The 26,434-nt window shown below is 36.8% G+C and overlaps 2 protein-coding genes across 6 annotated transcripts in view; both read left to right on the forward strand.

Moving 5' to 3' along the window:
• The window catches only part of LOC112044621 (atypical protein kinase C), a 263,111-nt gene that overhangs the window by 96,941 nt on the left and 139,736 nt on the right, over window positions 1-26,434 (forward strand). The gene's annotated exons all lie outside the window — the stretch shown is intronic.
• LOC128199141 (uncharacterized) lies at window positions 126-25,601 on the forward strand. The gene is made up of 2 exons (XM_052887258.1): window positions 126-1,214; window positions 24,753-25,601. The coding sequence occupies exon 2, from the start codon at window positions 24,833-24,835 to the stop codon at window positions 25,484-25,486; it is 654 nt and encodes a 217-aa protein (XP_052743218.1). The 5' UTR covers window positions 126-1,214; window positions 24,753-24,832; the 3' UTR covers window positions 25,487-25,601.

Raw genomic sequence — 26,434 nt, forward strand, 5'->3', positions numbered from 1 at the left:
AACGTCTGTCATTCCGTTAAATTAACTGTAGATTACGTTAAAACGCTGTCCGAATCATTGTCTACGAGCACGCGATTACAATCTACAAGAAATTGAGAGGCAACAGGCGGGCCCTTTTAACTTATTTTTAACCGACTTCAAAAAAATCATGTATGTTTTTTTATGTTTGTTGCCTCATAACTTTCTTTATTAAACAATTTTGATTTTTTTTTGTTTGAAAGAGTATACCAGATTGGTCCCATTTCATTTTCATGAAAATCGGTTAAGTTATTTTGTGTTTAAATCAAAATGACGGGAAATACGTTTTTGAAGTCGGTTCCATTTTTATGTTATAAAGATTATTAAGTATTTAACATATTTTATCGTTGAAATGAATTTTTATTATATATTCTTTTTTGAGAATACTATACATACTGAAAGGAGTATTTTATGTGAAAACAGTTAAACAATGTTCTATAAAAAATTACTGACATAAATTTCAAAGAGAAGGTAATAGTTTTCTGCGTGGAAAACTTTGATGCAATTCTACGTGAGGATGCTAGTAGTGCCTCTTGGCGGAATGATCGCAAGCAATTCCAACTCGCTCCCGCCGGCAAATCCGATAGGAAACGTCATAATCATATGATAGGTGCGGCGCATTGCGCCCACCTGTCGCCGCGCTTGCGTCCCGGGTGACGTCACCGCCGACCGCGCCCGATCGCACCCGACCGGCGCCCGACCGACCGCCGGAGCTTCTCACCGCTCCGCCGCCAGCCCGCCGACGGCCGGACAAAATTGATCCGTCGAAACTCAACCGAGTTAACCGAAATGACAAAATATCCCCCGCAACACCGCCGTGGCGAACTGCTACACCTCTAAACCCCGAAACTTTTCCAAAAATTATATGCGCCGGGTGACTGAATCAATCCCAAATGAAAACAACGTCCCGTGGCATGTCTCGCTGGCTCCTTATCTAGTTCTTAATCCAAGATAAATATTACATCAATCGGGGGTGTAGACGGCGGAGCGCGCAGGCGCGAGGGTCGGCGGCCCAGTCCCGCTCCGGCCGCGCCGCCCGCCGCACATCGCTCCCGCGGGCCCCCGACCCGGCGGCGACTCGCCCGCTGCTCTAGGACTCCGTAAGTCGCATCCAGCCGCCCGCCGCGGCCGAGAGCCGACCGCGCGCCGACCCGCCGCCGACCGCGCGCGCCGTGTCCACGTGCACCTTACGTTGCGTAAGTCGCGAAAACTCCGAACACGAACCGAATCTCCTTTGACACGCAAGGAAAACAAATAACACGCACCGACATCGATCTCGTGTTTATCATTTTTTTTTTTTCTAACACATCGTACCTACCTACTCGTATATTATTACAAGTCGTTCGTTCGCTTGTACTCGGATGGGGGTAAATAGTGTATCGGGTTAAGCGTGTTAGGGAGGTTAGAAGTGGCTTTCTCTTTTTAATAGGTTAATCCGCCGAGTGCGGGCGCGGTCTTTTTAACTTTACGGTACAAAAGTGCTGGTTGACCTTAAAAGCGCGCAGCGACACCTGATTTGTTTGCGGCTACAAATAGTTACGGCTAAGCTATCTACATCCTTCTACATATTAAGCCGAATCTTTAAAAATTCGTGTTTAAAAAAAAATCCATAATCGTATTTTTAATATTAAACTATTCTCTTATTTTAAACGTTTTAATTGCTTTTAGTTTGTTTGAGTATATTTAATATTACTAATTTTTTAACTTTTTGCGAATTTCTTCTTTGCATGTTTTTTTTATTTACAAGCCGGTGATAATAATAGGTCGCTAGAAACAGGTAGACTTAACTTTCAATTATTAAATATACCTACTCGTAATTGACGCCGAAAATATTTTGTAGTTAGCGCTAGTCCGACTTGGTATGTAATTCTATCGATAAACTTTGTTATATTTTTAAGGATATCAAAGTTTATCGATAGCATTACATCCCAAGTCGACCCTTGACTCGGTTAAGCGACATTACTCCACTGAAAGTAACAAAATCCGCTTCCGTTTTTCGTTTCGCTCTACTGCAAATGATACCTAGGTATACGAGTATAACCTCCATAAAGCCTTCATATAATAAGATATTTTTTTTGCTAGATTTTATTATAAACAAACGCAACCTGATTCTTGACTATACCACCAAATAAAGACTATAATTCTTCTCTTAACCAAACGGACAATATCATAATCTTTGAAATATAAAATATCCCCTCTTTACTACATTAAAAAGTATTTAAAAATTAGTAATTATATTAAAATCATTAATCAAGCATTGCTTTCAATAAGCAAAATATTTTTTTTGTATTTAACATCTACCATATTTTTTTTCAGGTTATATAAGTAACTAAATTTTTCGGTACAAAATGCAAGCAATATTCGTAAAGCAAAAAGATCTTTTCTGTCTGTCTGTTCATTCTTAAGCTTTACCCGGCACGGACTATAACAACCTAAATAAGCTTTTATGTATAAGTATTGGTCTTCTTTAGCATAAATGAATAAACAAAAGTTTGCCTTCATTTCACATTTCTGTATTCCGCTCGACTCCAGTTTTTAATCGCCTCTAACGACTTCTTACCCTAATTAATGGCGTCCGCGCTTAAGGAATTAGAAATTTCGGCCAAATTTTTATTAATTTTCAATGACATTTATTCATTTCGAATTTAAATTTGTTGGATGAAATAAGAATTGGTCCGTATGTTGCAAACTGGTAGTTCTAGAAATCATTACATGTACACAACAGATCAAGTGTCAAAAATAATTCAATATATTTTATCATCATCAAGTGACCTCTTCAAACTGAAGTTTGGCGATCAGAAGAAGAAATCTTTTTCGATCTTTGAAATACTTTGAAGTAATTACTCATGCTCCTTAATATCGATGAATCCTTAAAATTATACAATCTATTTTATCAGTAAGTTTTTAATTGGTTAAATTTTTTGAAATCAAAATTTTACAATGTACTAACATTATTCATTTAGCCCTTTGGTGTGATAGTGCAAAGAACATTTATTATTGGATTTCTTGAAATTTTGGACTTAAAACGTGAAAATATTTTATCAGAAATATAAATAAATAAAAAAAATCCTTTATTTATTCATTTTATATAACTCTAATATATTTTTTGTTTACTATTAGTAATTGTTGTTCGGTAAGACATACGAATTTCACTAGTAGGTACTTTTACAAGATAATATATAATACATAGTGCGAGAAAAAATTACAAACACAATATACCTGTGAAATGTTTTGACGGCCTCCGTGGCGCAGTGGTATGCGCGATGGATTTAGAAGACAGAGGTCCTGGGTTCGATTCCCGGCTGGGCTGAATGAGGTTTTCGTAATTGGTCCAGTTCTGACTCGACCGTGGCTAGTTACCATTTTACCGGCAAACACGTACCGCTCGGTATGATGTCGCGTAGAAACCGATAGGGGTGTGGATTAGCTCGCTTCCATCTTAGTTTGCATCATCACTTACCATCAGGTGAGATTGTAGTCAAGGGCTAACTTGTCACACTAATATTAAAAATTGTATGTTTATTCCTCCTTTGCGTTGCGGGTAGTGAAGCGATTTGGCTGAAATTTGAAATGGAAATAGGTTTTACTCTGAATTAACACATAGGCAGCTGTTCATCACAAAAAAGTATAGTTCCATCGGGATTTGTGAAAACTAGATTCCACGCAGACAAAATCGCGGACATCCGCTAGTAAATAATGAAGAAAAGATACCATTCTTTTTGTGTGGTCCTTTAATAATAAACATATATCTGCTCCCACAAAACAGTCCCACGGTTTATATACGTCGGATATAGGAATACGGTTACCCTTATTTCGCAGTGTAGTGTAACTGTCAGCTCCGAGTTACCTCCGTGCAGCGCACAATCCCTTGGCCCAATTTTGAAACATTCAATTTCCATAAATTGATACTCAATATGTGCATACGCCAGTAATACTCTTGTTTGTCGAATCTTCTATTCATATTACATTGGCTTCAGCCACGCTCGAAGAGCCCGGCACCTGAATGTTAGCAAAATATAGCCCCTATATTCATATATCTACATCAAAGATATTTTATACTAGAGACTAGCGAACGCTTGCGACTTCGTCCGCGTGGAAGTCAATGTAAACTTTCAACCCCAATTAATAATAAGCCTGTTTATTTCCAATCCAAATAAAAGTAGCATAACGTACAAGCAATTTTTAAACTTAATTACTAACATAATATTATAAACAAAAAAAAAATGCATTAATGTATTAATTGCTGTCGCTTTCTTCGTTACCATTGATCGGAACCCCTTCCCGGGTAAGGGCCTCCTCCAGCTTTTTCCAGACCTCTCTGTCTTTTTAGCTTTCTTTATCCAATCATTTCCTGCTATTGTTCGTATATCATCTATCCACCTTTTTTTTCAACCCCAATTACACCACTTTATATTAAGTATTTTGGGATGGCTTACCTTCATCTAAATTCCATCCGTCGCCACTGATTAATTATTATTTAAGCAATAGTAAAAAACAGCTGGTTAGTAACAGCTTTTCGAACTACCCTCCTCTCAACTTGTATCATTAACGAGGTTAAAATGTTCCATAGATCCTGGGCTAGAATGCACGATAGGTACGATTACGAGTTATACAAGTTTAAAATTATGTTAATGTTAACTAGAAAAGCTCGTAGGGGCCGGATAGTGAATGAGTAATATAAGTGGAAACCCGACGATATATGCCGAAGTCACGAAAGCTGTACGCTTCAGTTGAATCATTTGTAACTTGGAGTGGGGACTAACATATTACTAGTAGGTACCATAATGTATCAACTGCCTATTCTATACTTAATACTATAAAGAGTTTTCATTACTACTTTTACGGTTACTATTTTTAGAGTAAGTTAATATTTTGTATTAAGTAACCAATGTAAGCATGTTGTGTTTGCTTCAAGTAGACATAGTTACATGAGGATGAGTAGAAGCTATTTTTGAAACAAGTTAGGTTAAGTCATAGTGCCAGTTTTGCAAACCAATAAAAAAAGAGGTAAAGTTTATGATGTTGTAGAGGGTAATCTCTCGAACTACTGAACGGATTTTGAAAATTATTTTTTTTCAGTAGAAAGCCACGTTATTTGTGAGTGTTATATGCTATATATTATTCCCGTAATGAAACGGAAACGGGTACTACATGGGTGTAACCGCGAGGCTCCTGTTAGTAAACTAAATAGTGTGTTACTTATTGTTGTGTTTTGGCATTGCATAGCAGCACTATTTCAATGTCAAAGTCTAAGATATTTTCTAAAGTTAGACCTACCTAGTTATTTTCTTAGAAACTTAGAAACAGAGTTCCTAATTTGCACCCGCCCGTTGTTCTACTGATGTACTTGCTTTTTGCTTATAGTTGGAAGGGAAAGGGGAAAAATAGTTTCTACATTTAGTCATGAACATTTTCTTTTAAACATTTCTTATAGTACATTGTCGTAATGCAGTTATCCAAAATCGTTAATCTAAACCTAAAGGAACAACTAAATGAGTTAAACCCGTCAAGTAAAGTTTAATTTCTCAATGCTTACATGTTACAGCATATTAATTCAAACTGATTTTTTAAAATACATTTTTATTATTAATTTAACTTATTAAAAAAAATCTGTTTTTTTTTTCTTTAACAGAATCAATATGACTTCAGACCCATTAATTAAGGATCAATTTCTCAAAAATTTTGGATCAAAAACCAAAACATAAACTCTAATGCTACATGTTAGTCAGTCCATTTATATTGAAACATATTTATTAAAATGAATTTTTCATCAGTATTAATTTATTAAAAAAAAACTTGTTAAATCTTAACCGGCTATTCTAAACTGTAATATCTCGCTTATTTTTCCTCTAACGGAATTAATATCACTTCGGCCGCTACTTATCCCGTCTAATTCCAGCGGAAAGGCGTCCAGCGTTTAATTAAACGGTCTAGGAACTCGATAGCGTCTTGGAGATGGTTACAAATTGAAAAGCCGTGTTGGATATCTTTCTTTTGTACGCGTTGTAGCAAATTTAGCAAAGCCCTACGCTACTTTTCAATTTTGCAATCTTTTGCGATCGCTTTGCTGTTTTACACTGTTTTATTTGTTTTTTTTTACCGGAAACGTTATTTTATCTTCAACCTTGTTTAGGTCGATGTTTTATATTTAGGAGAAAAATATGGTTAATTTTTGTTTATATTTTTGCAAAATATTGAAAACGAATTGCCATTTATCAAAAACATGAAATGTAAAAAAAATAAAAGAGAATAAATAATAAATATTGTAAATGATGATTTATAAAACTAAATTGGAGCTTTGTAGATTCTAGCCAGCTCTTCTCAATTCATTACCGAGGTATTCACCTATTTTAATTATAATACAACTATTTCACATACTTAGTAGGTTATATACTCAATTTTCATCACTCAAAATTCCATACAATAAGATATAACACTAGTATGTAGAAAAAGAAGAATTAAAAAAGCACACAAATTAAAGAAGGAGGAATAATTAAAACTAAAAATTAGCATGTAAAGGCGGCCTTATTGCTATAAGCAATCTCTAACAGGCATCCCCTAATTACAGTATTTGCAGAGAAAAACGGAAAGGAGCAATACAAATAAATAGTAGAAATTAAAGAAAGAAAGAAAATATATAGTTTTTACAATTCCTGAACTCAACTCGACATTGTAGACGATATTTAGGTATTATTTGTTTAAATAACTTTCGTTGTTGACCACGACTAACATTGAGATGTGGAAATTTCCTCTTTTGAGCGCCTCATTTTTCATGACTTAGTAACACATCTAACAAATTTAAATGTATTTGATATCATTGCCACTCAGCATATTGCTTCAAATGGGCCACATATCCTATTTACGAGTAGCTCAGAAATGATCGTAACCAATGCGTTCAAAGGCTTCTAAATTCGACGAAAGGCGTTTGGCGTTTAATTAAACGGTCTAGATCTGGAGGCGTGACGGCGCTAACAAATTGAAGAGCTTGCGTCGGATCTCTTTGTACTTGTGTAATTGGAAATTGTATTAATCAATACCAGCTTTGCTAGCGATTTAAAGACGTGTATGGTGGAGTTAGGTAATGCAATGTCGTCTTCTTTGGTTTGATTCCCAGCTTAGTTTTAAGCTCTTTAAGATATTTTATTAAGAAAGTTGAAAAAGCGTCAGTAATGTCGTCATTCCAGCACCTTGGGACTCCAACGTTCATCGGCTCTTCGAACTATGTGCCCCGCCCATTGCCACTTCACCTTTCAACTCGTTGAGCTATGTCGGTGACTTTGGTTCTTCTGCAGATTTCGCAGAAATCGAAACACAAACAACACACATACATAAATAATTTAGACATAATTGTAAATAGTGAATAATTCTTTTTACTTTGCAACATCTTCCTATGCCAAATTTCATTCCACCGTATCGTGAAGAAACCTGCATACCAGAGAATTTTCTTAATTCTCTGCGTGTTTGAAGTCTGCCAATCCGCATTGGGCCAGCGTGGCGGACTATTGGCCTAGCCCCTCTCATTCTGAGAGGAACATCTTCCACGTATAGTTTTTGCTATGCCAAATTTCATTCCACCCATGTACCTCCGTATACAAAATGGTGACATTGAAATTGTAAAAGGGATAGCAGCGGTTTGCGTGCCTACGCACTCGTAAAAACTAATTGAATTAAAAATAAAACTAGGCCGCGGGTTGATTTGTGGCCTTGTTCCTTAATGTCGTAAGTTTTATAACCTGGAAAAACCGCCGCTTTAGTTAATTGGCAATATGGTGAATATGGCATACATTGTATGCCATATTGCCATGTTTTTAATGATTGATTTTTACTGACTATATTTTTAAATTAATGACTGTATTTTTGATAGGTTTTAGAACAGTAATCGTATAATTATTGTCAACGACGAAGGACGAAGCCCCCTATTTGTTACGTCATCATTTATCGTCATTTTTAATGGCTCACTAAAGACTTCCCTCCTTAGTAGCGGGGATATGGGATCGAGACCCACCACGCTGAAAGAAAAGAAAGTTCAGTATTTCAGAGCCGACTCAAACCCAAATCCAGTAATTCAAAACCCCATAGGTTAACCCCTGGACTAAAGACGTATTCTTTCTGAAGTGCCAGCTAATAATAATGGACATGAGTCACTTTATTTTTTACGCAAATTGTTTTGTCGCACATAATAGTATTTTTAGCAGAGTCAGAAGTGGATTACAAAAATAGGAAAACCATTGTCGAAAAAAGGTTATGATTCACAATATTTTTCAGGACAACTTAATTAACAACAAACTGTAATCAAAATAAGACCCTAGAATGGCAGAGAATGACCTTGAGTCATCAATATTCTCTTTCAGTGCGCTTTCATTTGAAATCCCCCTCGAGTATATTTGCAGACATTCGGTTCTTCTTACCCAATTTCATTATCCACAACTTTGAATCGGCTCAACCAATTTTCATCAAATATGTCTAAGAACACTCGCACATAAGTCATCTTTAATTTTAAAAAAAAACTAAATTGAAATCGCTTCATCCGTTCGGGAGCTATGGTGCCAAAAATGACAGACTGACACGTTAAACTTATAACACCCCTCTTTATGCGTAAGGGGTTAATGAATAAAATGAACCATGTAAAACAATAGATCTTACCGCTTAAAAACGATCTCTGCTGTTTGTGATGTTTATAAATAAAACTATTAGTTAAATCTATACTAATATTATAAAGCTGAAGAGTTTGTTTGTTTGATTGAACGCGCTAATCTCAGGAACTACTGGTCCGATTGAAAAAAATCTTTCAGTGTTAGATAGCCCATTTATTGAGGAAGGCGAAGGCTTTTATAGGCTATATATTATCCCTGTATTCCTACGGGAACGGGAACTACGCAGGTGAAACCGCACGGCGTCAGCTAGTTCATAATAAAAGCCATGTCGCAAAGCGTTGTAAAATTAATTACCAATTAATAAACAGTATCAATTAATGTCAGCGCAATCGCAATTGTATTCAGTTAGTCGGGCAATTTCCCCCCAACTAACACAGCTAAGGCTGGATTATTCACGTTTTACATCGAGGTCAAGCGGTGGATTACACGCACCGCGTCACCGACAAAGCCTACAGTGGGCGACAGTTTATATGGCCTAGCTTTAAACTTTAGACTACGTAGGACGCGTTACTAGGGACTATTAGTAACGTATGGTATAGTAAGCTTGGGTAAAAATAAATAAATTATGCGAAAAAGGTGAATTAAGTATACGAATTTTAGATGTGTTTGCAGTACGGACGGCTTCAGTGTGCTCGTGGCGTTTAAGCCGTCCACATCTCTTATTGTGTAATTCTTTATGGGTTACTTGCGATAGGCGGGGAGAGTGACCTGAGTGGAAAAGGCAAGTGTTAAATATCTGTCAAAGACGCCTTTAACCCTATACACATCGTTCACAAGTGCGTGAGTTCACTCAAGGTCGTTCTCTGCCATTCTAGGGCCTTATTTTGGTTGCAGTTTGATTAGTTTTCTTATTTTTATAATCACTTTTGAGTCTGCTAAAAGATGCAAGTTGATACTAACTAAAGTTAGTATGAACTAAATCCATGAAAATTTGCATTTAAAAATAACAAAAATGTCTATTGAAATCGGATTAGTAGCAGCAGCAGTCAGCATCTCCATATACAAAATACACAACCTCTTTTTCGTGTTTTTCAATTTAGAGTTTTCCACTCTAATAATTTTAAACAATTTAGTCTCTTTTTTTATATTTTTGACTAACTTTGGTCACACGTACATTTACTGTACGAATTGAACCAATTTAGACCGTCAGATTTAGAGAAATTTCAAAATCAATAATTCAAAAAAATTGTTTTTTGCATTTTTGCGACATTTTGAATGCTACTACTATACTCGTAAGTATGAGTTACTTGCTATTTGAACGAGAATTTCGAAATAGATGTAGTATTCGCAATGCTGATGTATTTCTTAGGATATAACAAAATGTACACCTAAGAAGTTACAATGTTTCCCCTTTACGGGAATCCACGCCACATATAGTTGGTACGTCCGTACCGCCATATGCATAATAAAACAAAGATGGAGGACAAGGGTAGGGTTGCCGCAAGCCGCCCTTGACGGGACCTAAATCAGTCACTTGACTTAATAATCTTACTGTTATAATGTGATTTTGACAACGCCTGAAATGAATTTCATCGTATCATATGAATTGTTCTTGCTGGTTCTTTTGAGGTGATTCAGCTATCGTAAGTAACGTAACGTAAAACGTGCCTGTAATTTAAAATTAAAAAAAAACGAAGTTAGTCAAAATGTTTTGTTGAGTAACCTTGTTGTAATAAAAATAAACAAAAAGTTTAATGGATTATTTTTAAATAACATTTTTAGTCTTGTGTTTTTTTTAACATAATCATAATATACCATTTTAAAATCCTTATGTGGTTTTAATACTATAATTTGATACCCATATTGTAGTATTAAAAATATTTTTATATTAATCTTTAGTGTCTCAAAGTCGTCGCGTTAGTTTTTTTTTAACGTCACCTATTTAAGGACACTTGGGTTATTATGATTAATCTAACGATAATTTAGTTATGTAAATCTGTTGAGCGGTTTGGAAGACATGAGGTAGTAAAGAACATTACATACATATAAAATACGCACTAAAAACATAACCTATCTTGGCAGTTAGGTAAAAGTTACAGTTAAATTTTACATAACGCATTTTATTTTTACAGAATACTTAAATAGGGTTGAAAAAACATTGTACGAAAACAAGCAACCCTATGCCAGAGTGGGTAAGGTAAACAAATGGGAATGTCGTGTATGTTAATATTTAGGCAACGATGAGACGAGGCTGCATCTTATACCCCTGTTTAAGATGTATGAGCACTGTGTTATTGAGTTAGGTCGAAATATAATGGATGTGGGTACGGAATATTGAAAAAGACAGTTGACGGGTGTGTAACCTAATATTATAAGGACGCTACCACACTTTATGATAACCTCTTAGGCATTTATACTTTGCTATAAAAACAATAGTTTCTTTATTCGACTCTTAGTTCAAATAAACTTTCAAATTTAAAATCGTCTAACACTCACGTGATACAACGTCGGATTATGCCCGACTAGTTTCGAACCCATACGGGGCCCTTAGTCATGAGCTGGTAATTGCAATGCGGCACGATCCAAACTGCGATTGCGGTTTAGGGGTGGATGGTTAGTATGAATAATACTCACGATAGTCTAAATTGTAAAAAAAATTAAAATCGGTTTCAAGTTATTAATTATTATTATTTCCTATTGAAATGCGAGTATAGTTTGAATAAGTTGTGCCTTTACCAAATTAAGGCAATTATAATTTTTAAAATGCATCGTCACATATATCGTAAGGATTATTTTGGGGGATTAAGACAATTTAGCCTGTATGAAATTGATTCATGCCGCATTGCTCTTTCATTGAGTCAAAAATATGTCGAAGCATATATTCTATGGAAATCCACTAAAGGTCTAATGAGTTCGGTGAAATTCGTTTTCTGAAAAATACCGAATTATCGAGCAGTCCAGCTGGCCTATTCACTAATTTTGTATTTATTAACAACCTATTAAAATAAATATCAAATCAACTGACAAAATGTCATTTACCTACTGTATGATATTGACGAAGGGTTGCCAGTAGGCACCGGATAACATTTGTTTCATAGGATCTCAATTTTGGATATGTTAATTAACATTGACATACGTCAAAGTTAGTGAATTAGCCTGCAGAAGAAAAGAAATAAAGTTGTCAAATTGCCGATATATAACATAAATATAAGCATTAAACTTAATTATGTTTAGTGTAGTGTAAATTTTATTTTAGCATCAATCAAACTCCTCTCTAAAATATTTTAAATTAAATAAGTTATCAATGATTTTAGTTTAGAGTGTTTCATTATTAAATTTCACGCGCCATAGAACTTCATTAAAAGTTTTAGCAAACTAATATTATATTAATTTGGAAATAATAATTACTTTATTACTCTAAGCGTTCATTAGATTTCAATTATGATATTAGTTTCGATAACAATCGCCCCGAAAATCAAGTCGGTATGATAATTTTAATCGATTTTATGTGCCTATATAATATTAATTAATTTTAAGTTTTTAACTGTTTGTTACCAAGTTCACGGTAAATATACTAATAGCTAGCAAAAGCCCACTAGTTACCTTATATGAGTGAAAGACATCAATGCAAAGTTGTCGTCCAATCGTCTCCTCTCTAAGCAAAAAAATTCCAAAAATCCGCAATGACCTCTAGTTTACAAAAAAAAACTTCAGACAAAATTATAACTTGATAAGTTCAGCTTTTCGTTGACTTGTAAGTCAGTTAGTCAGTTGTCTTGAAATAGATAACATACTTACATACTCGTGTTGTAAAATTCGTCCATTGACTAGTTTTGTATAAATTCTGACAAATTCCCGTGATTTAAACTACTCGTATCTATTTATTTTTATAAAAGAAACCACTTACTCAAACACACAGCATATTAAATTCTAAAATGACAAAGTTATGAGGTATTTTTAATATATTCCTACGGTTAAATTCATTTTGCTTTTCTCAGCTAAAATATAACTAACCTTTGTGACATACAGCGCGCTTGAAATATTAATATTATAATACCAGAACTTCATATTTTCAAAGACATTTCCTTCGATTTCAAAATTATGAACGTCATATTTGGAGTTAAATTCTTGTTATTTTTTCTTAAACCAGGCTAAAATTTACGTACGACGACGTCGGAGTATGCTCGATTAATTTTGAACTCATACGGAGCCCTTAGCCATGAGCTGGTTCATGCAACGCGGCGTGTGCAAAACAGCGGGCGGTGCGCGAAACTAGTCGGACATACTCCAACGATCACGATGGTTAAAATTCTAAAATATCTGAAGTTGGTTAAAAAAAGGAAATTTCACATAATATGGCGAGAAGAAACACCTTAATGGATGCAATTTTCCGCCTACTAGGTAAGCGGTGCAATGTGAAACCGACCGTGAACAGATTTAAACGCCGTGGCGTTAGTGGCGTTGTGTGGAATAGCCAATGACGTTTAAAGCCTTCTCTAAACTCTGTTCATTATGCATTGGCTAGACAATTTCGGCTAACTCGTGATTGCTTTGAATCCCCATTAGCTCAACGGTTGACAACTATTCTCACTCTTAGACAAGCATTAGAGTCTATGAGGTCTCGCAGCCGACCAAAAGTGTGGAATAGCTAATTACGTTTAAAGCCTTCTCTAAATTCTGTCCAGTATGCTGGCTAGACTATTTCGGTTAACTCGTGATTGGTATTAAAGTCCCATTAGCTCAACGGTTGACAACTATTCTTATTCTTAGCAAGCATTAGAGGCGTAGTGTATTGGAGGCACCGGCGATTTTCTGTTACCTAAAGTAAAAAAATATATTTCTTTACTCAAAGTAAAAAAACGGACCTAATATTTTTTTCGTTTTTTTTTTGTATAACTTTTAACAGTCACAATGAAAAAGTGCTACTCACGGGACACCCTGTATATGCGGTGCAACAGCAATAGTTGACCTAAAACGGTATCGTATTGAAACTGTATAAAACTCGCGACCGAGCGCCTCATGCAAGCTGCACGCCCTCGTCGGGCAACGGCTTAGTCTGTCGGATGATCCGTGCGGTTTCCGCCACAGCGCTCCCCTGCTGTACATTATTCATTGCACAAGCAGTTTGCTCCAATCGTTCTCTACCTCAGACCAATTATAGAAGGACCTGTATCGCACTCATAGTCACGAACAAAATTGTCTGTCATTTTCTGATGAAAACGAGCTTAGATTTTATACTAAACTAGAAGCTTTTGCCCGTTTTTTACACAATTCAATTACACAAAAAGGTATTTTTACGGAGTTCTTTAACCGACGAACACGATTACAACTATTTAACATCGATTCTATAGAGACAGTTTTTATAATAGCATTAGATCGTTGATCATATACTTTGACAGAAAAGTAACGTCTAGTAACCTGCCAGGTCCAATACTAAAATACCTATACCTAGATTGTTCCGACTTTTTGAAACAGAATATATTTATAAGCCTTGCACTTTTAGCTCGGTTGTGTTGAATAACATGACAAGTGACATTGAGACTAATGCGGGTTACATACCTTTATTTTTAACTGCAGTTTTATCTATTGATATTCTGATTAGATGTTAGACTGTCAGTTCCAATGTGCAGTTTGCAGTTTTCAGTTTTGCCTACACACGGAAGTTTAACTGACTAGTTAAAACTATGTGTCCGTAGCACGCATTAAACCCATTTAAGAATTAAATACACTCCAAACCTAGTGTTCACATGTATAGTTTATAAACGATTTTCTAAATATTGTATCTATAAAGATACAATCCAATACAGATGTATCTATGAGGATACAAACCTATACAGATGTATCTATAAAAATACAATCCAATACAGATGTATAAATAAAGATACGTCTGTTTACTTGAGTTTCCAATTCATTTGACGCGCACTGGGTCAGTGTGTATTGCCCCTTAATATAATACTACAACACTGTAATTCTACAGAATAAGTAGTTATGCTGCAAGGGTGTATTTTGGTATAGCATTTCTCTCGATATAACTTGTGATTGACTTTGTTCTAAAATTGATAAGACTCCTATTTACTGACGAGTATATCTAGCTTTAGTTATTTAAAGAATGATAATAGAATAAGAAGAGAGATATTTAGGTCTATTGTTCAGTCTGAGGTCTGTACCGCTACGTAGTCGGTATCCATAGAACGCATATTTACATCAATTCTGGTACTTACTGCAAATAATGCTCTACTAACTTCCGATTTCAAAGTACAATGTGGTATCTTCAAGACAGTATAAGCACTTTCTAGACAAGCACATTCCACCAAGCGTGACTGTATTGAAACTATAGCTTGTACTATTAGAACATAGATACATGGACGACAAAGATTTTAGATAATTTATTATTTTTATCTATACTAATATTATAAAACTGCAGAGTTTTTTCGTTTGTTTGTTTGAACGCGTTAATCTCAAGAACTACTGGTCCGATTAGAGTTATTCTTTCAGTGTTAGATAGCTCATTTATCAAGGAAGGCTATATATATAATACCGTATTCCTACGGGAACCATAATCACGCGGGTGAAACCGCGCGGCGTCAGCTAGTTATTTATATTTATATGCTTCACTTTGTTGCCATGGCTGCGACATTATTTGCGTGAAAAATGCGAAATATTTATTGAAAAATTAAAAAACTGCAATTGATTGAAAATATAAATGAAAATAATATTTCTATTGTTTATGCATAGTTCCTGCACCGTTCTATTGTACTATAAATATTCATACAAATTAAACTGTAGCTTTTTGTTATTTTGTGTCTACCTTTATAAACTCACACACTATGTATTTCTCAAATCATTATCTTTTACCTACAATCTTCATCAAGTTAAATACTAACTACAACTTGTACTATAGTCTGGCAAGTTCGTAGATAACACTCCCATGATATGCGGGCGACAGGGGAAAAGGTTGCGTGGGTGTGAAATCTTGCGTGCGGGAAGGTGACGTGCATCAGTTATGGGTTTTTCATTCGTCGCTACACGCCCCCCGGGCCGCGCTACATCGGGAGTGTTACGAACGAAGTTCCCTAGCTAGTGACGTTCGTGTTTCGACGATGTTTGTTTCGTCTCTGTCTCTTTGACTAACACGTTACTTTAAATAAAGAGAGAGATATATAAATAGCCATAAAATCATCGTTACAGAATAGCGCTACTGTGTCAGCTCTGTTCAAGAAAGTGAACCAAGAAGTTTACTGTTTTCAAAGGGTTGCAATTTTCTCGTGTCAAAGTTAGGCAATAGTGATGTAATTTCTATCAATCAATCACAGTGACGCCAGTCAGTGATGAGCTATCAAAGGCTGTGGTGGAATAGAACCTGCATTGCATCAATGCCTATCGCTATGCGGCGTTTCACACATCAATCAACTTTTTACCGGCTCAACCGGAGTTTTATCTTGTTTATTGACGTTGTATGGTGCTCGTGTAGGTTTTGAATTTCTGTATCGTCCGCTCCCATGAAGCAAACTTTTGTAATTGCATTATACTTACCGTATGAAAGGCTTTATAGGTTTTTTTTTTTTTTTAATTACCCATGTTTATCGTTAACCGTTTTGTTTTCGATCTTACAAATTACGTTTACGATACTACAGGTTTATCTAAAAGTCGTATCGGAATGCTTAATCCTTTGGTGCGTCGTCTTTATCGATTGTCGTGACAACCCACGGCCGATCACTACACCTGAGTTTGCTCATACCTGGGACCATTATTGTGTATGTCAAGGCAGTTAAAACTACCCTAGATAGAGGAACATAGATAACATTATTAGATAGATAACATCGAATAACTCCTGAGCACACTGCGAAATTACCATTAAAAGTGTTAAAAGGTCATGTTGCGCAAAGGCTATGAACAACATCAATTCCTTTGAGCGCCAAGTCGTTAGCAAAGAGACGGCTCTTACAACTCCACAGTCAAAAAAACACAGAGGATTCGCGTATTTGTTCACCCGAGTGAACTTGATGAACAAAGGCAGTTTGAACCTAGGACCTTACTGCTGTAAACTAAGCAGTTAAGTAAGCAAACATAGAATTAAATCGACTACCTCAACACACTGCGAAATTTCCATTAAAAGTGTTAAAAGGTCATGTTGCGCAAAGGCTATGAACAACATCAATTCCTTTGAGCGCCAAGTCGTTAGCAAAGAGACGGCTCTTACAACTCCACAGTCAAAAAAACACAGAGGATTCGCGTATTTGTTCACCCGAGTGAACTTGATGAACAAAGGCACTTTGCGTGCCTCGGGTACAGAATTACAACGTGTACACTGTAGAGGGAATACGCTCCCGTACAGATGTAATGATGAAATGTAGGCTCGGGAAATGGTTGCGCCAAAGTTCGCAGATCGGGGGAGCGATGAACTTTTACGTTAATTACATTCGAGCAGCTCGCTTCTTTTTTTATTCGACGACATATTTGACTGTAGTAGTTTCATTTGATGTTAAGTAATCTCACATGTCTACATAATCTTTTTGCTTATACGTATATATTAATTAGGAATAAAAAAACCAAGATTAAAAGTATAGGTACGCTTATAACACCCATTAAAATAAAATATAAAATGTGCAGTTTCGTGTGCACTCTTTAATGGTATTAAACGTTTCTTTTGACGAGAAAATCTTGGCCACATCAAGTAATTTCTATCAATTTCATACATATTCTATCAATTGTGTGAAAAAAAAAACATTCAAAATTTCTATTGACACCGGTATGCAAAACACATACCTACAAGATACTTTATCGAAGAAAGACTGCTAAATCAAAAGAGTCCTAAGAATCTTTTTTTATTAACCGACTTCAAAAAAAGGAGGAGGTTCTCAATACGACGACTATGTTTTTTTTTTTAATTTTGAATGCGATGCTTTTAGTACAAAAAGATTGCTGAAAAAAGTTGCTAACAAGCTATTGAAATGTGACTACAATTATGATTATTAGGTACAGCTTTTCATAATATGCGCGTTTGAATGAAAAATGTTACATTTATCCATTTATTTTTCACACCGTTTAATTGCACGGTGCTCTGAGTTAATGCTAAAGTCAATTTATAGAACCGTGTGAAGTTATAAATGTTTGCTTATGCTAATGATCGCATTGCGATGCAATTCATTCAATATCGTTATGCGATTCGTAAATCAATCATTCGTTCGGTAAACAACGGCATTCGCTCCACTGTGATTGGTGGAAAATATCGGCGCAGCTTTATGATTTTAAAATGGTAATCGTGCGTTACTATTGTAGCTGGAAATTATTTTTGTAGATGAGACTTTAAGGAGGGAGGAGGAGGAGATTTAATGCATTTATGGTCGTTCTTTTTATTCTTTACAAGTTACCCCTTGACTACAATCTCACCTGATGTTAAGTGATGATGCAGTCTAAGTTGGAAACGGGCTAACTTGTTAGGAGGAGGATGAAAATCCACACTCCTTTCGTTTTCTACACGACATCATACCGGAACGCTAAATCGCTTGGCGGTACGTCTTTGCCGGAATGGTAACTAGCCACGGCTGAAGCCTCAGCTAGACTTGGACCAATTAAGAAAATCTCAATCTGCCCAGCCGGGGATCGAACCCAGGACCTCCGTTTTGTAAATCCACCGCGTATGCCACTGCGCCACGGAGGCCGTCAAAATTAATTACTTTTCTTTTAAAAAACTATAATAATACCAATGATGTTTTTAAATAACTAGCGGACGCCCGCGACTTCGTCCGCGTGAAACTCGATGTAAACTTTCAACTACCCCTACCCCTAACCTTTTTTCTGTCACAAGAACCTTCTCCTGACAATAACACATCAAAAAAAAATTTGTGAAATCGGTCCAGCCGTTTACGCGTGATGGCGTAACCAAGGGAAAAATGGATTCATTTTTATATATCGGTAGAATGGTAACTAGCCACGCAGCCTTCCACCATAGATTTTAATTCTGATTTTAGTAAAGTGTCAATGAGTATTTAAATGATAAAAAAAGCTTGGTTTTAAACTGTATTATACGACTCTGTGCTTAGTTTTAAATAAGTTTGTAAAATGGTGATAAATAAAAAAAAATAAACCTTGGCTGAGTTTGTTGTGGGCTCTTCTCGGACCAAGGCGCGTTTGGAACCCTCGTAACTTTAATTTTAAGTATTCGAATGATTATTATCACCATTATCTTAAGTTTAATTTACCTGACGTTTCGAAAGAGCTTGTAAACTAAGCCTATTTGAAATAAATGAATTTTTTAAATGAAGTTTTCCACAAAAAATCTAGTATTCAAATGGTGTTTTATGAACAACGATAAACATGTCTCGCGCCAAAAATCTCTATAAAACAAGAGGAGCTATCAACTGATTGATTTGTGAACCGCATCGCTATATTGCGATTCACTGCAGTATGTCGGAACGTAGGTGACTGACTTTTCCGTTGGTATTAAATCAGTGTCTGACACCAGCTGATAGCTGTCGGTTGCTGATTTTACGCCGAATACTACTGTCATGTCTGTCAAATCGGAGCGTGGGGTACTGTGAGTGGAATTTGATTCCATTCAAAGTGTTATCTTCTCAGTGTCATATTATGCGTAATTCCTGTTATAGTCAATGATTATTTTATACTTTATATATGTTGCGTGCCTACAAAATCACCACAAAACGTGATCCTAATAGGCTAGTTGACACTTTGTCTTAAATAGTTCATTATTGTTCTACTAGATCGAGATTACATGAAAATTTTAGTTTTTAAATATGTTTTTGACAATACGACCCAGACGCCTGTCGGCTTATATTTCAACTGTTTCATGACGTCACTGTAATACATCCCATACAAATGGAGCGTTTGACAAAAATATTAGTTAACAATTAGTTCGACGTTTAGTACATTAAGTGTGTTAGTGACGTCACAGAATGGACGAAAGCGTTTTTGACGTTTGGAAAATTTGAAAAAATATGTGATATTTAAATCAGGTTTTATAACAAATCCTTAACTTTTATTAATTGATAGTGAAACGAACTGTCACGCGCACCATGCTACATGAAACGAACTTATAATATGAAACAGAATACAGATGTTATGCTTGTAGTTGTAGCGGGACGCGATACATTTCTGGCTCAACTTGCTCCAACTGAGTTGAGTCCAAAAACTGTAATAGCGTGAATATTATGACAAACGTTTGTCACAAACTTGTTTATGATTGCACTGCAGCGCACTGCGACTCTGTCAATATCGCTATGCGGTTCACAAATCAATGACGTACGTACTGGGTAAATAACCAAGCCATTTTGACGGCCTCTGTGACGCAGTGGTGTGCGCAGCGGATTTACAAGACTGAGGAGGGTTGATTGAGGTTTTCTTAATTGGTCTGTTAAGTTAAGTCTGGCTAGTGTTAGGCTTCGGCCGTGGTTAATTACCACCCTACCGTCAAAGAGGTTCCGTCAAGCAATTTGACGTTGCGGTACGATGCCGCGTAGAAACCGTCAGAGGTAGGGGTAGAGTGAACGTGTACCTCTTCCAAGTTAGCCCGTTTCCATCTAAGACAGACCTCATTCGCACGAGAGTTAAAAAAGCGATACGTTATAATCCAGCGTTGGCGGGCGTAGCGTATAGTATGAAGTTGAATAAAGGTTAATTTCCAACGCCCAAAATTGAAAATGCAACACTGCTCGATAAAAAAAGCGTTGTGTGATCTATATACTTGGGAATGCATTTGTTGTATTTGAACGTTTTTTTAACGTCCGTAAAAAAAAAGTCTCGTGCGAGTGACGACTTAAGCCGGATTTAAATTTGTCTGACGTGTCGTGTCGTGACGCGTCAGAACAGAATCGGTATCATACATTTAGTATGGCAACGTTTACTTACACTTATGTGTTGTGACATGTCATAATTGCTTCTAATGCGTCGCATACAAAATGTATGAAACAGATTCTGTTCTAATGCGTCACAACACGACACGTCAGACAAATGTAAATCCGGCTTAAGTCACTTAACATTAGTTAACAAGAGCTAACTTGTCACTGAATTAAACAAATACTTGTGGGTAAACTCAGACATTTTATAAAGTAAACTAGCTAGTATGTAAAAGTCAAAAGAAATCCGATATAGTGGGTGCAATGACGCAGTGCAGTCTTTATATCGTAAACAAGACATCCCAGGCTTCTAATCTAATGTAAGAAACACAAAAGACCTTTGTGCGTCCGCGGTGATAGACTCGCGGAGATGGTGTACATAATACGTCATTCCTTTGTACTCTTTCATTTTTCACTAGTCGACGCGCCGCAATTCGCCCGCGTATTTCCCGTTCCCGTGAGATTGTGGAGATAATATATAGCCTATGACACTCAAAAATAACGTTCAAAGCCCGAATCACGAACCTGGACTTGAAATTTCGTGAATTTAATTTGAGGCCACTAACATAGGTTAACTGCGAAATACGCGTTACGGCGCCACTCTTTATATAGATTACATACTTAAATCATCATCATCACAATATGAACCGATCGATATCCATTGCAGGACATGGGCTTTTTGTAGGGACTTCTAAATACTACGATCCTGAGCCACGTCGTGATGTCGTCAGTCCACCTGATGAGTGGTCGACCAACACTGCGCTTTCCAGTGCGGTGTCGCCATTCCAGCACATTGAGACCCCAATGTCCATCGGCGATTCGAACTATGTGCCCCGCCTAGTTGCGATTCGCTTACATAAATATTACCAGTAAAGTATATTAGGACAACACGCACATCACTATCTAGCCCCGACGACAGCTTAACCTGTGTTATTAAGAAATATTTTAAATTACGTAATTACCTTTAAGCCAGAGTAAAATTAAAGTTCACATCTCTAATAAAAACTACTTTACTCCGATAAAAGCGCTTTCTATAATGCAACAACAAAAACAACTCGCCAACCGACCGGGAGATATAAAATTTTCGTTCCGCTCAAAGCATTAAAAGTAAAGTCCATTCAATATTTACCTCGGGGTTTTGTACGTTTACGGTTAATATTTCACTATATTACGAGTACGAACGAGAGGCGCCGACCGGTGGAAAGCGCTGCTCTATTGTGTACTAGACTTTATACGTCGCTCAAATACCGCCTGGTTTTATTTATTTTATCTAAGGCTCTAATTACACTGGCGGGAAGTGATTTTTTTTGTTATCAACCGATATTCTTGTGGAGTAAGAATACCAATTTTTATCATATAAAACAAATGAATGTTGGTGTTAATAAAATAAATAACATGCTAAAGTATCAGTAGGCTTCGTGCTCTTATAAAAATACTAGCGGACTTCGACCGCGTGAAACTCGATGTAAACTATCAACTACCCCTACCCTACCCTAACCTTACCCTTACCCTACCTCTACCCTACCCCTACTCTACCCCTACCCCTATCCCTACCCCTTGATTTTTTTCTGCAATAAGAACCTTCTCCTAACAATAACAAACAAAAAAACATAAAAAAAATATATGTGTTTTTTAGACGTTCACACGTGATGGCGTGACCAAGGAATATATGGATTCATGTATATATATTATATATGTATATAGATTTCAATCTGTCTACCAATCCGCATTGGGCCAGTGTGATGGACTATTGGCCTAAACCCTCTCATTCTGCGAGGAGACTCATGCTCAACAGTCACATATAGATTATTAATGATGATGATGATGACTCGTAGATATATGTCACATTACGATGTAACCTTTTACACTCCATGAATAATGGTCTCAGACTAATTAGATAAAGACCTGCCTCGCAAGATATTATTTTTCTGTCAAAATATATGATCAACGATCTTATGCGATTATAAACACTGTCTCTATAGAATCGATGTTTCATAGTTTACAATCGTGTCCTTCGTTTAAAAACCTTCGTAAAAATACCTTTTTATGTATTTGAATGGTGTAAAAACGAACAAAAACTGCTAGTTTAGTATAAGATATGTATGAAATCTAAGCTCGTTTTCCTTAGAAAATGGCAGAAAATTTTGTTCGTGAATTTGGGTGCGATACTAGTCCTTATGTATTTAATCTGAGATAATGGTTGAATGTAATGTGGTGTGATGTGATTTACTTAAAATCCATTACATTCTTGCGAATGAAAATGTTATTATTTATTTATATTAATGATAAATGTGTACCACTGTATACGGATAGCGACGCAGCGCGCCCATTCAATTGGCTCAATGAGATATGAAATAAAATTCAGTGGTATCGCACAAAGAGGATTACATACACATTACGTATACGTGTCCCCGAATTAATCTGATCGCCGAACGGTTGAAATTGTTATTTATTTGTACTTAGTCCCAGCTCTTGTATAATCTGAACTTTTTGTATAATCTTCTCTTTAATATTTACTATATAAAATTCTCGTGTGTCGTGCCTGTTACATAACTTCTCCGTATTGATTGGTTGGTCTTGGAATTGGTCAAGATCTATTTTACAAATTCCAATAGGTAGGGTAGGGGTAAGGTAGGGAAATCGTGCACATAATTAAGTTAAAGCGAAGCTTGACTTTATCCGCTAGTTTTCAATTATATTTGTAACTTTTTTTATCACTTCAAAACATTTACTTGTATTAATGAAAACAAGATACTATATCCTCCCTGTATGTATGATTGTGAATATTGCTCCATCTGGTAGCCAAGGGTCCTTGGGTTGATATTAAGTAGGTAGCCGAGGAAAAAATAGTTTCAAGGATAGTGAAATTAATGGCAGGCGTCCACTGATCTGCATCGTAGGTACGTATCGAACGAATCATATCAAACGTATTTTTAATTTTCATCATCAGGTGCCCTCTTTAAACTGAAGTTTGGCGATCAGCACGGCTATTCTCTAACGATGTTTTGTATAACTCGCAAATGCGAGTTTCGAATTCACCGCTTTCTTTCTCATTCTGTAGTATCGTGTTAAACAGAGAGAGATAGAGGTGAGTTCGAAACTCGCACTTGCGAGTTATAAAAATATCGTTACAGAATAGCCTAGCAGACGGAGAAAACTTTTCCGATCTGTTGAAATAATTTTCAGCTGGCTGTAATTATTACTCAAGAGTAAAGTCCACTCCTTAATATCGTCCACCCACTGTCGCTGTCGCCCTGGTGCCCTTTTCCGACTATCTTGCTTACGAGGATCAACCTAGAAAATTCGTAGAAGATCCTCTTTTTAATTTCTGATCAGTGGACGCACTTGTATGACTATCTATCGAAAGGATACTAAAATCGGTTAGATGCGTACCATGCAGATCAGTGGACGCCTAACATAAATCGGAATCTCCGTAAATGTCGTAATTCTCACCCCATCTTTCGCGTTGTCCACGTCGCACCAGGCGGAGGGTGTGGCGGTCGGTTCAATCAGTAGGTTTTTTATTGATTGCCGCGATCGTAACTCCGGAATGGGGAACTTTGGCGTCTCGTAGCGGAAGTTTTCGCTGCGGCGCCGCTACATACTTGTATACAATACCCTTCTGTACAAGGAAAGAGTATCTCTTTGTTTGTGGGATACCTACTTGTGTTTAACCTCTTTTCAGTTAGCTATAAGGAACGAGAATTTGTCACAGTATATTTTGACTTACTGCCGACCCTACGGCGGCTTCAAGGAATCACCCGAATTAGAAAAAAACATATTGCGGTTTTTCTGTGTTCAAAATGTTCATAGTAGCTTTCCTTGCAGCCGTACCTTAAAGATTATTAAAACAATCAAGTCTATCTATTTATAGCGGCTTTATCATTGTTTCCTAAAGTAAACACACTCTCAAATAAGCAGTGTAAATGTTTTTTTTTTTGCAATTTTACCCATACCCATTTCTCATATAATGTACAAGTATAAATAAAATGAATATGCTGATATTTCACAACATATTCTTAGTAAAATCTTTAACTGGATAATTAGTATTTAACTACTCTATAATTTTTCCTTGATTATATGTATTACAGTATTAATCAAAACCTAAATTTCGTGATATTACAAGTATAATCTGTTTTATACGGTATCACACGTGTCGCTTTCACAAAAAGACAATTTAACTGCGTTCAATTGCAAATCTCCTTTCGGTGTCACGTAACAGCGCAGTCAAAGGGGATTAGGTTCGCTCACACAGCTAACTATTTACACTCTCGGCTTGCTTTTACAGTCAACTAAGTCTTCCTATTACATATGGCTAGTGGTCAGTGCTAAACGTTGTACAGTGAATATAAATAAAACGAATTAAAAATGGCGTGGGGTTACTGGTCGGCGTCGTCCGTCATGCCAGACCGTGGACGCAGTCCGCGCAGAGCTGGCACGTCCAACGTCCACTCGCACCCGAACCCGCCGACGGCTCGCGAAGTGATGGAGACTCATGACGAGAGCATCATACACACTGCGTCCACGTCCAGAGACAGTCGCGATCACTCCGCGTCCCCGCATTCGTCGTCGAACGGGGGTCACTCCCACCACCACGAAGTCAGACACGCGGTCCCCGCTAGCGCGCTATTTGGAGAGAGTTACGGAGAGTTATCCAGACGGCCGTCATTGGATTTGGGGTCAGTGCGCAGCGCTTTAGCCTCGTGTTCTGGGGGCGGGACGTTGAGCGCGGGGTCCACGTTGACCCGCGGGGGCACGCTCGCGGACTATTTGCCCCCGACGCCGTGCCCCCACCACCACCGCGTGTACGTGGACCATCACAAACACTACGAGCAGCCCATACAGCCGGTGCATGTGGGGGTGCCTCACCACTCGCACTCCCACGCCTCGAGCAGACACCACACAGACGACGAGGACGACCTCGAGCCGGCGTACGCTACAGGTATGTTTAGGTTAACTTCAAAGATCACTCTTGTGCGGACCACAGACCTGCAGTTTAGAACTGTAAAGTTTTTTTTCTAATTTAATTGAAATTCGATAAAACTATGCAGTTAAAACTGAGGGTCTATAGCCCGCATTATTTATTTAAAGAAAGATTTTTTGTTATTGCGTGTAACGAATAAAACAAAAACTACTAGACCTATTTGAAATTTGTTTTCACCAATTAAAAGCTACATTCACAGTGAGTAACATAGGCTATATTTTATCCCGTACACCCATGGGAATGGGAACTCCGCAGGCAAAACCGCGAGGTTCTGCTAGTACTCGTATATTTGCCTGTAATGAAAATACAGAAAATATTTTGAACCACTAAGCAATATGTATTGAATGTGATGTAATAAAAGTGTTTAGTTTTTAAAGTTTTCTGTTATGTGTGTAATAATAGCTAGTTATATCACGCATTCAAAGTTTCATTTTATCTACTACAGTTCGTATCATATAGGATGGTGCTGGTGACTGTTCATTTTTGAAAAATTGGTTACAATGCTCATCACAACATGCGGAAACGCAAATGTACTGTATGTACGAACTCTTTCTACCTAAGTATATTTACGACTATAAATATATACTACTATAATAATAACTAAAAACAATGAACTGCGATCTCTCAAAAGTGGTTATCTGAAAAATCGTGAAAAGTAAATATCTCGCATAGAATAGAATGGACTTAAATTAATTATTTATAACCCATCCCATTTCCGGGCAAAGGCCTCCCCCAAACTCCTCCACAGTTTTTGATTTGTCTTTTGGTGCCATGTAGGGCCTATATACTCTACTAGGTCGTCTCTCCATCTACATAATGGTCTTCCCTTGTTATCTTGTTATATCTTGGGAATGGACTTAAATAAAACTCAATTATTTATCAAAGTCCAAGGAGAAATATTAGCGGTCGAGATACAGTCGTTAGTTGGCAGACGGGATTATCTACGCTACATTAGGTGGCAAATGAAAGAGCCACAATGAATGACC

Source organism: Bicyclus anynana, chromosome 19, assembly GCF_947172395.1.
Source record: "Bicyclus anynana chromosome 19, ilBicAnyn1.1, whole genome shotgun sequence".
In the NCBI taxonomy this organism is placed as follows: Eukaryota; Metazoa; Arthropoda; class Insecta; order Lepidoptera; family Nymphalidae; genus Bicyclus; species Bicyclus anynana.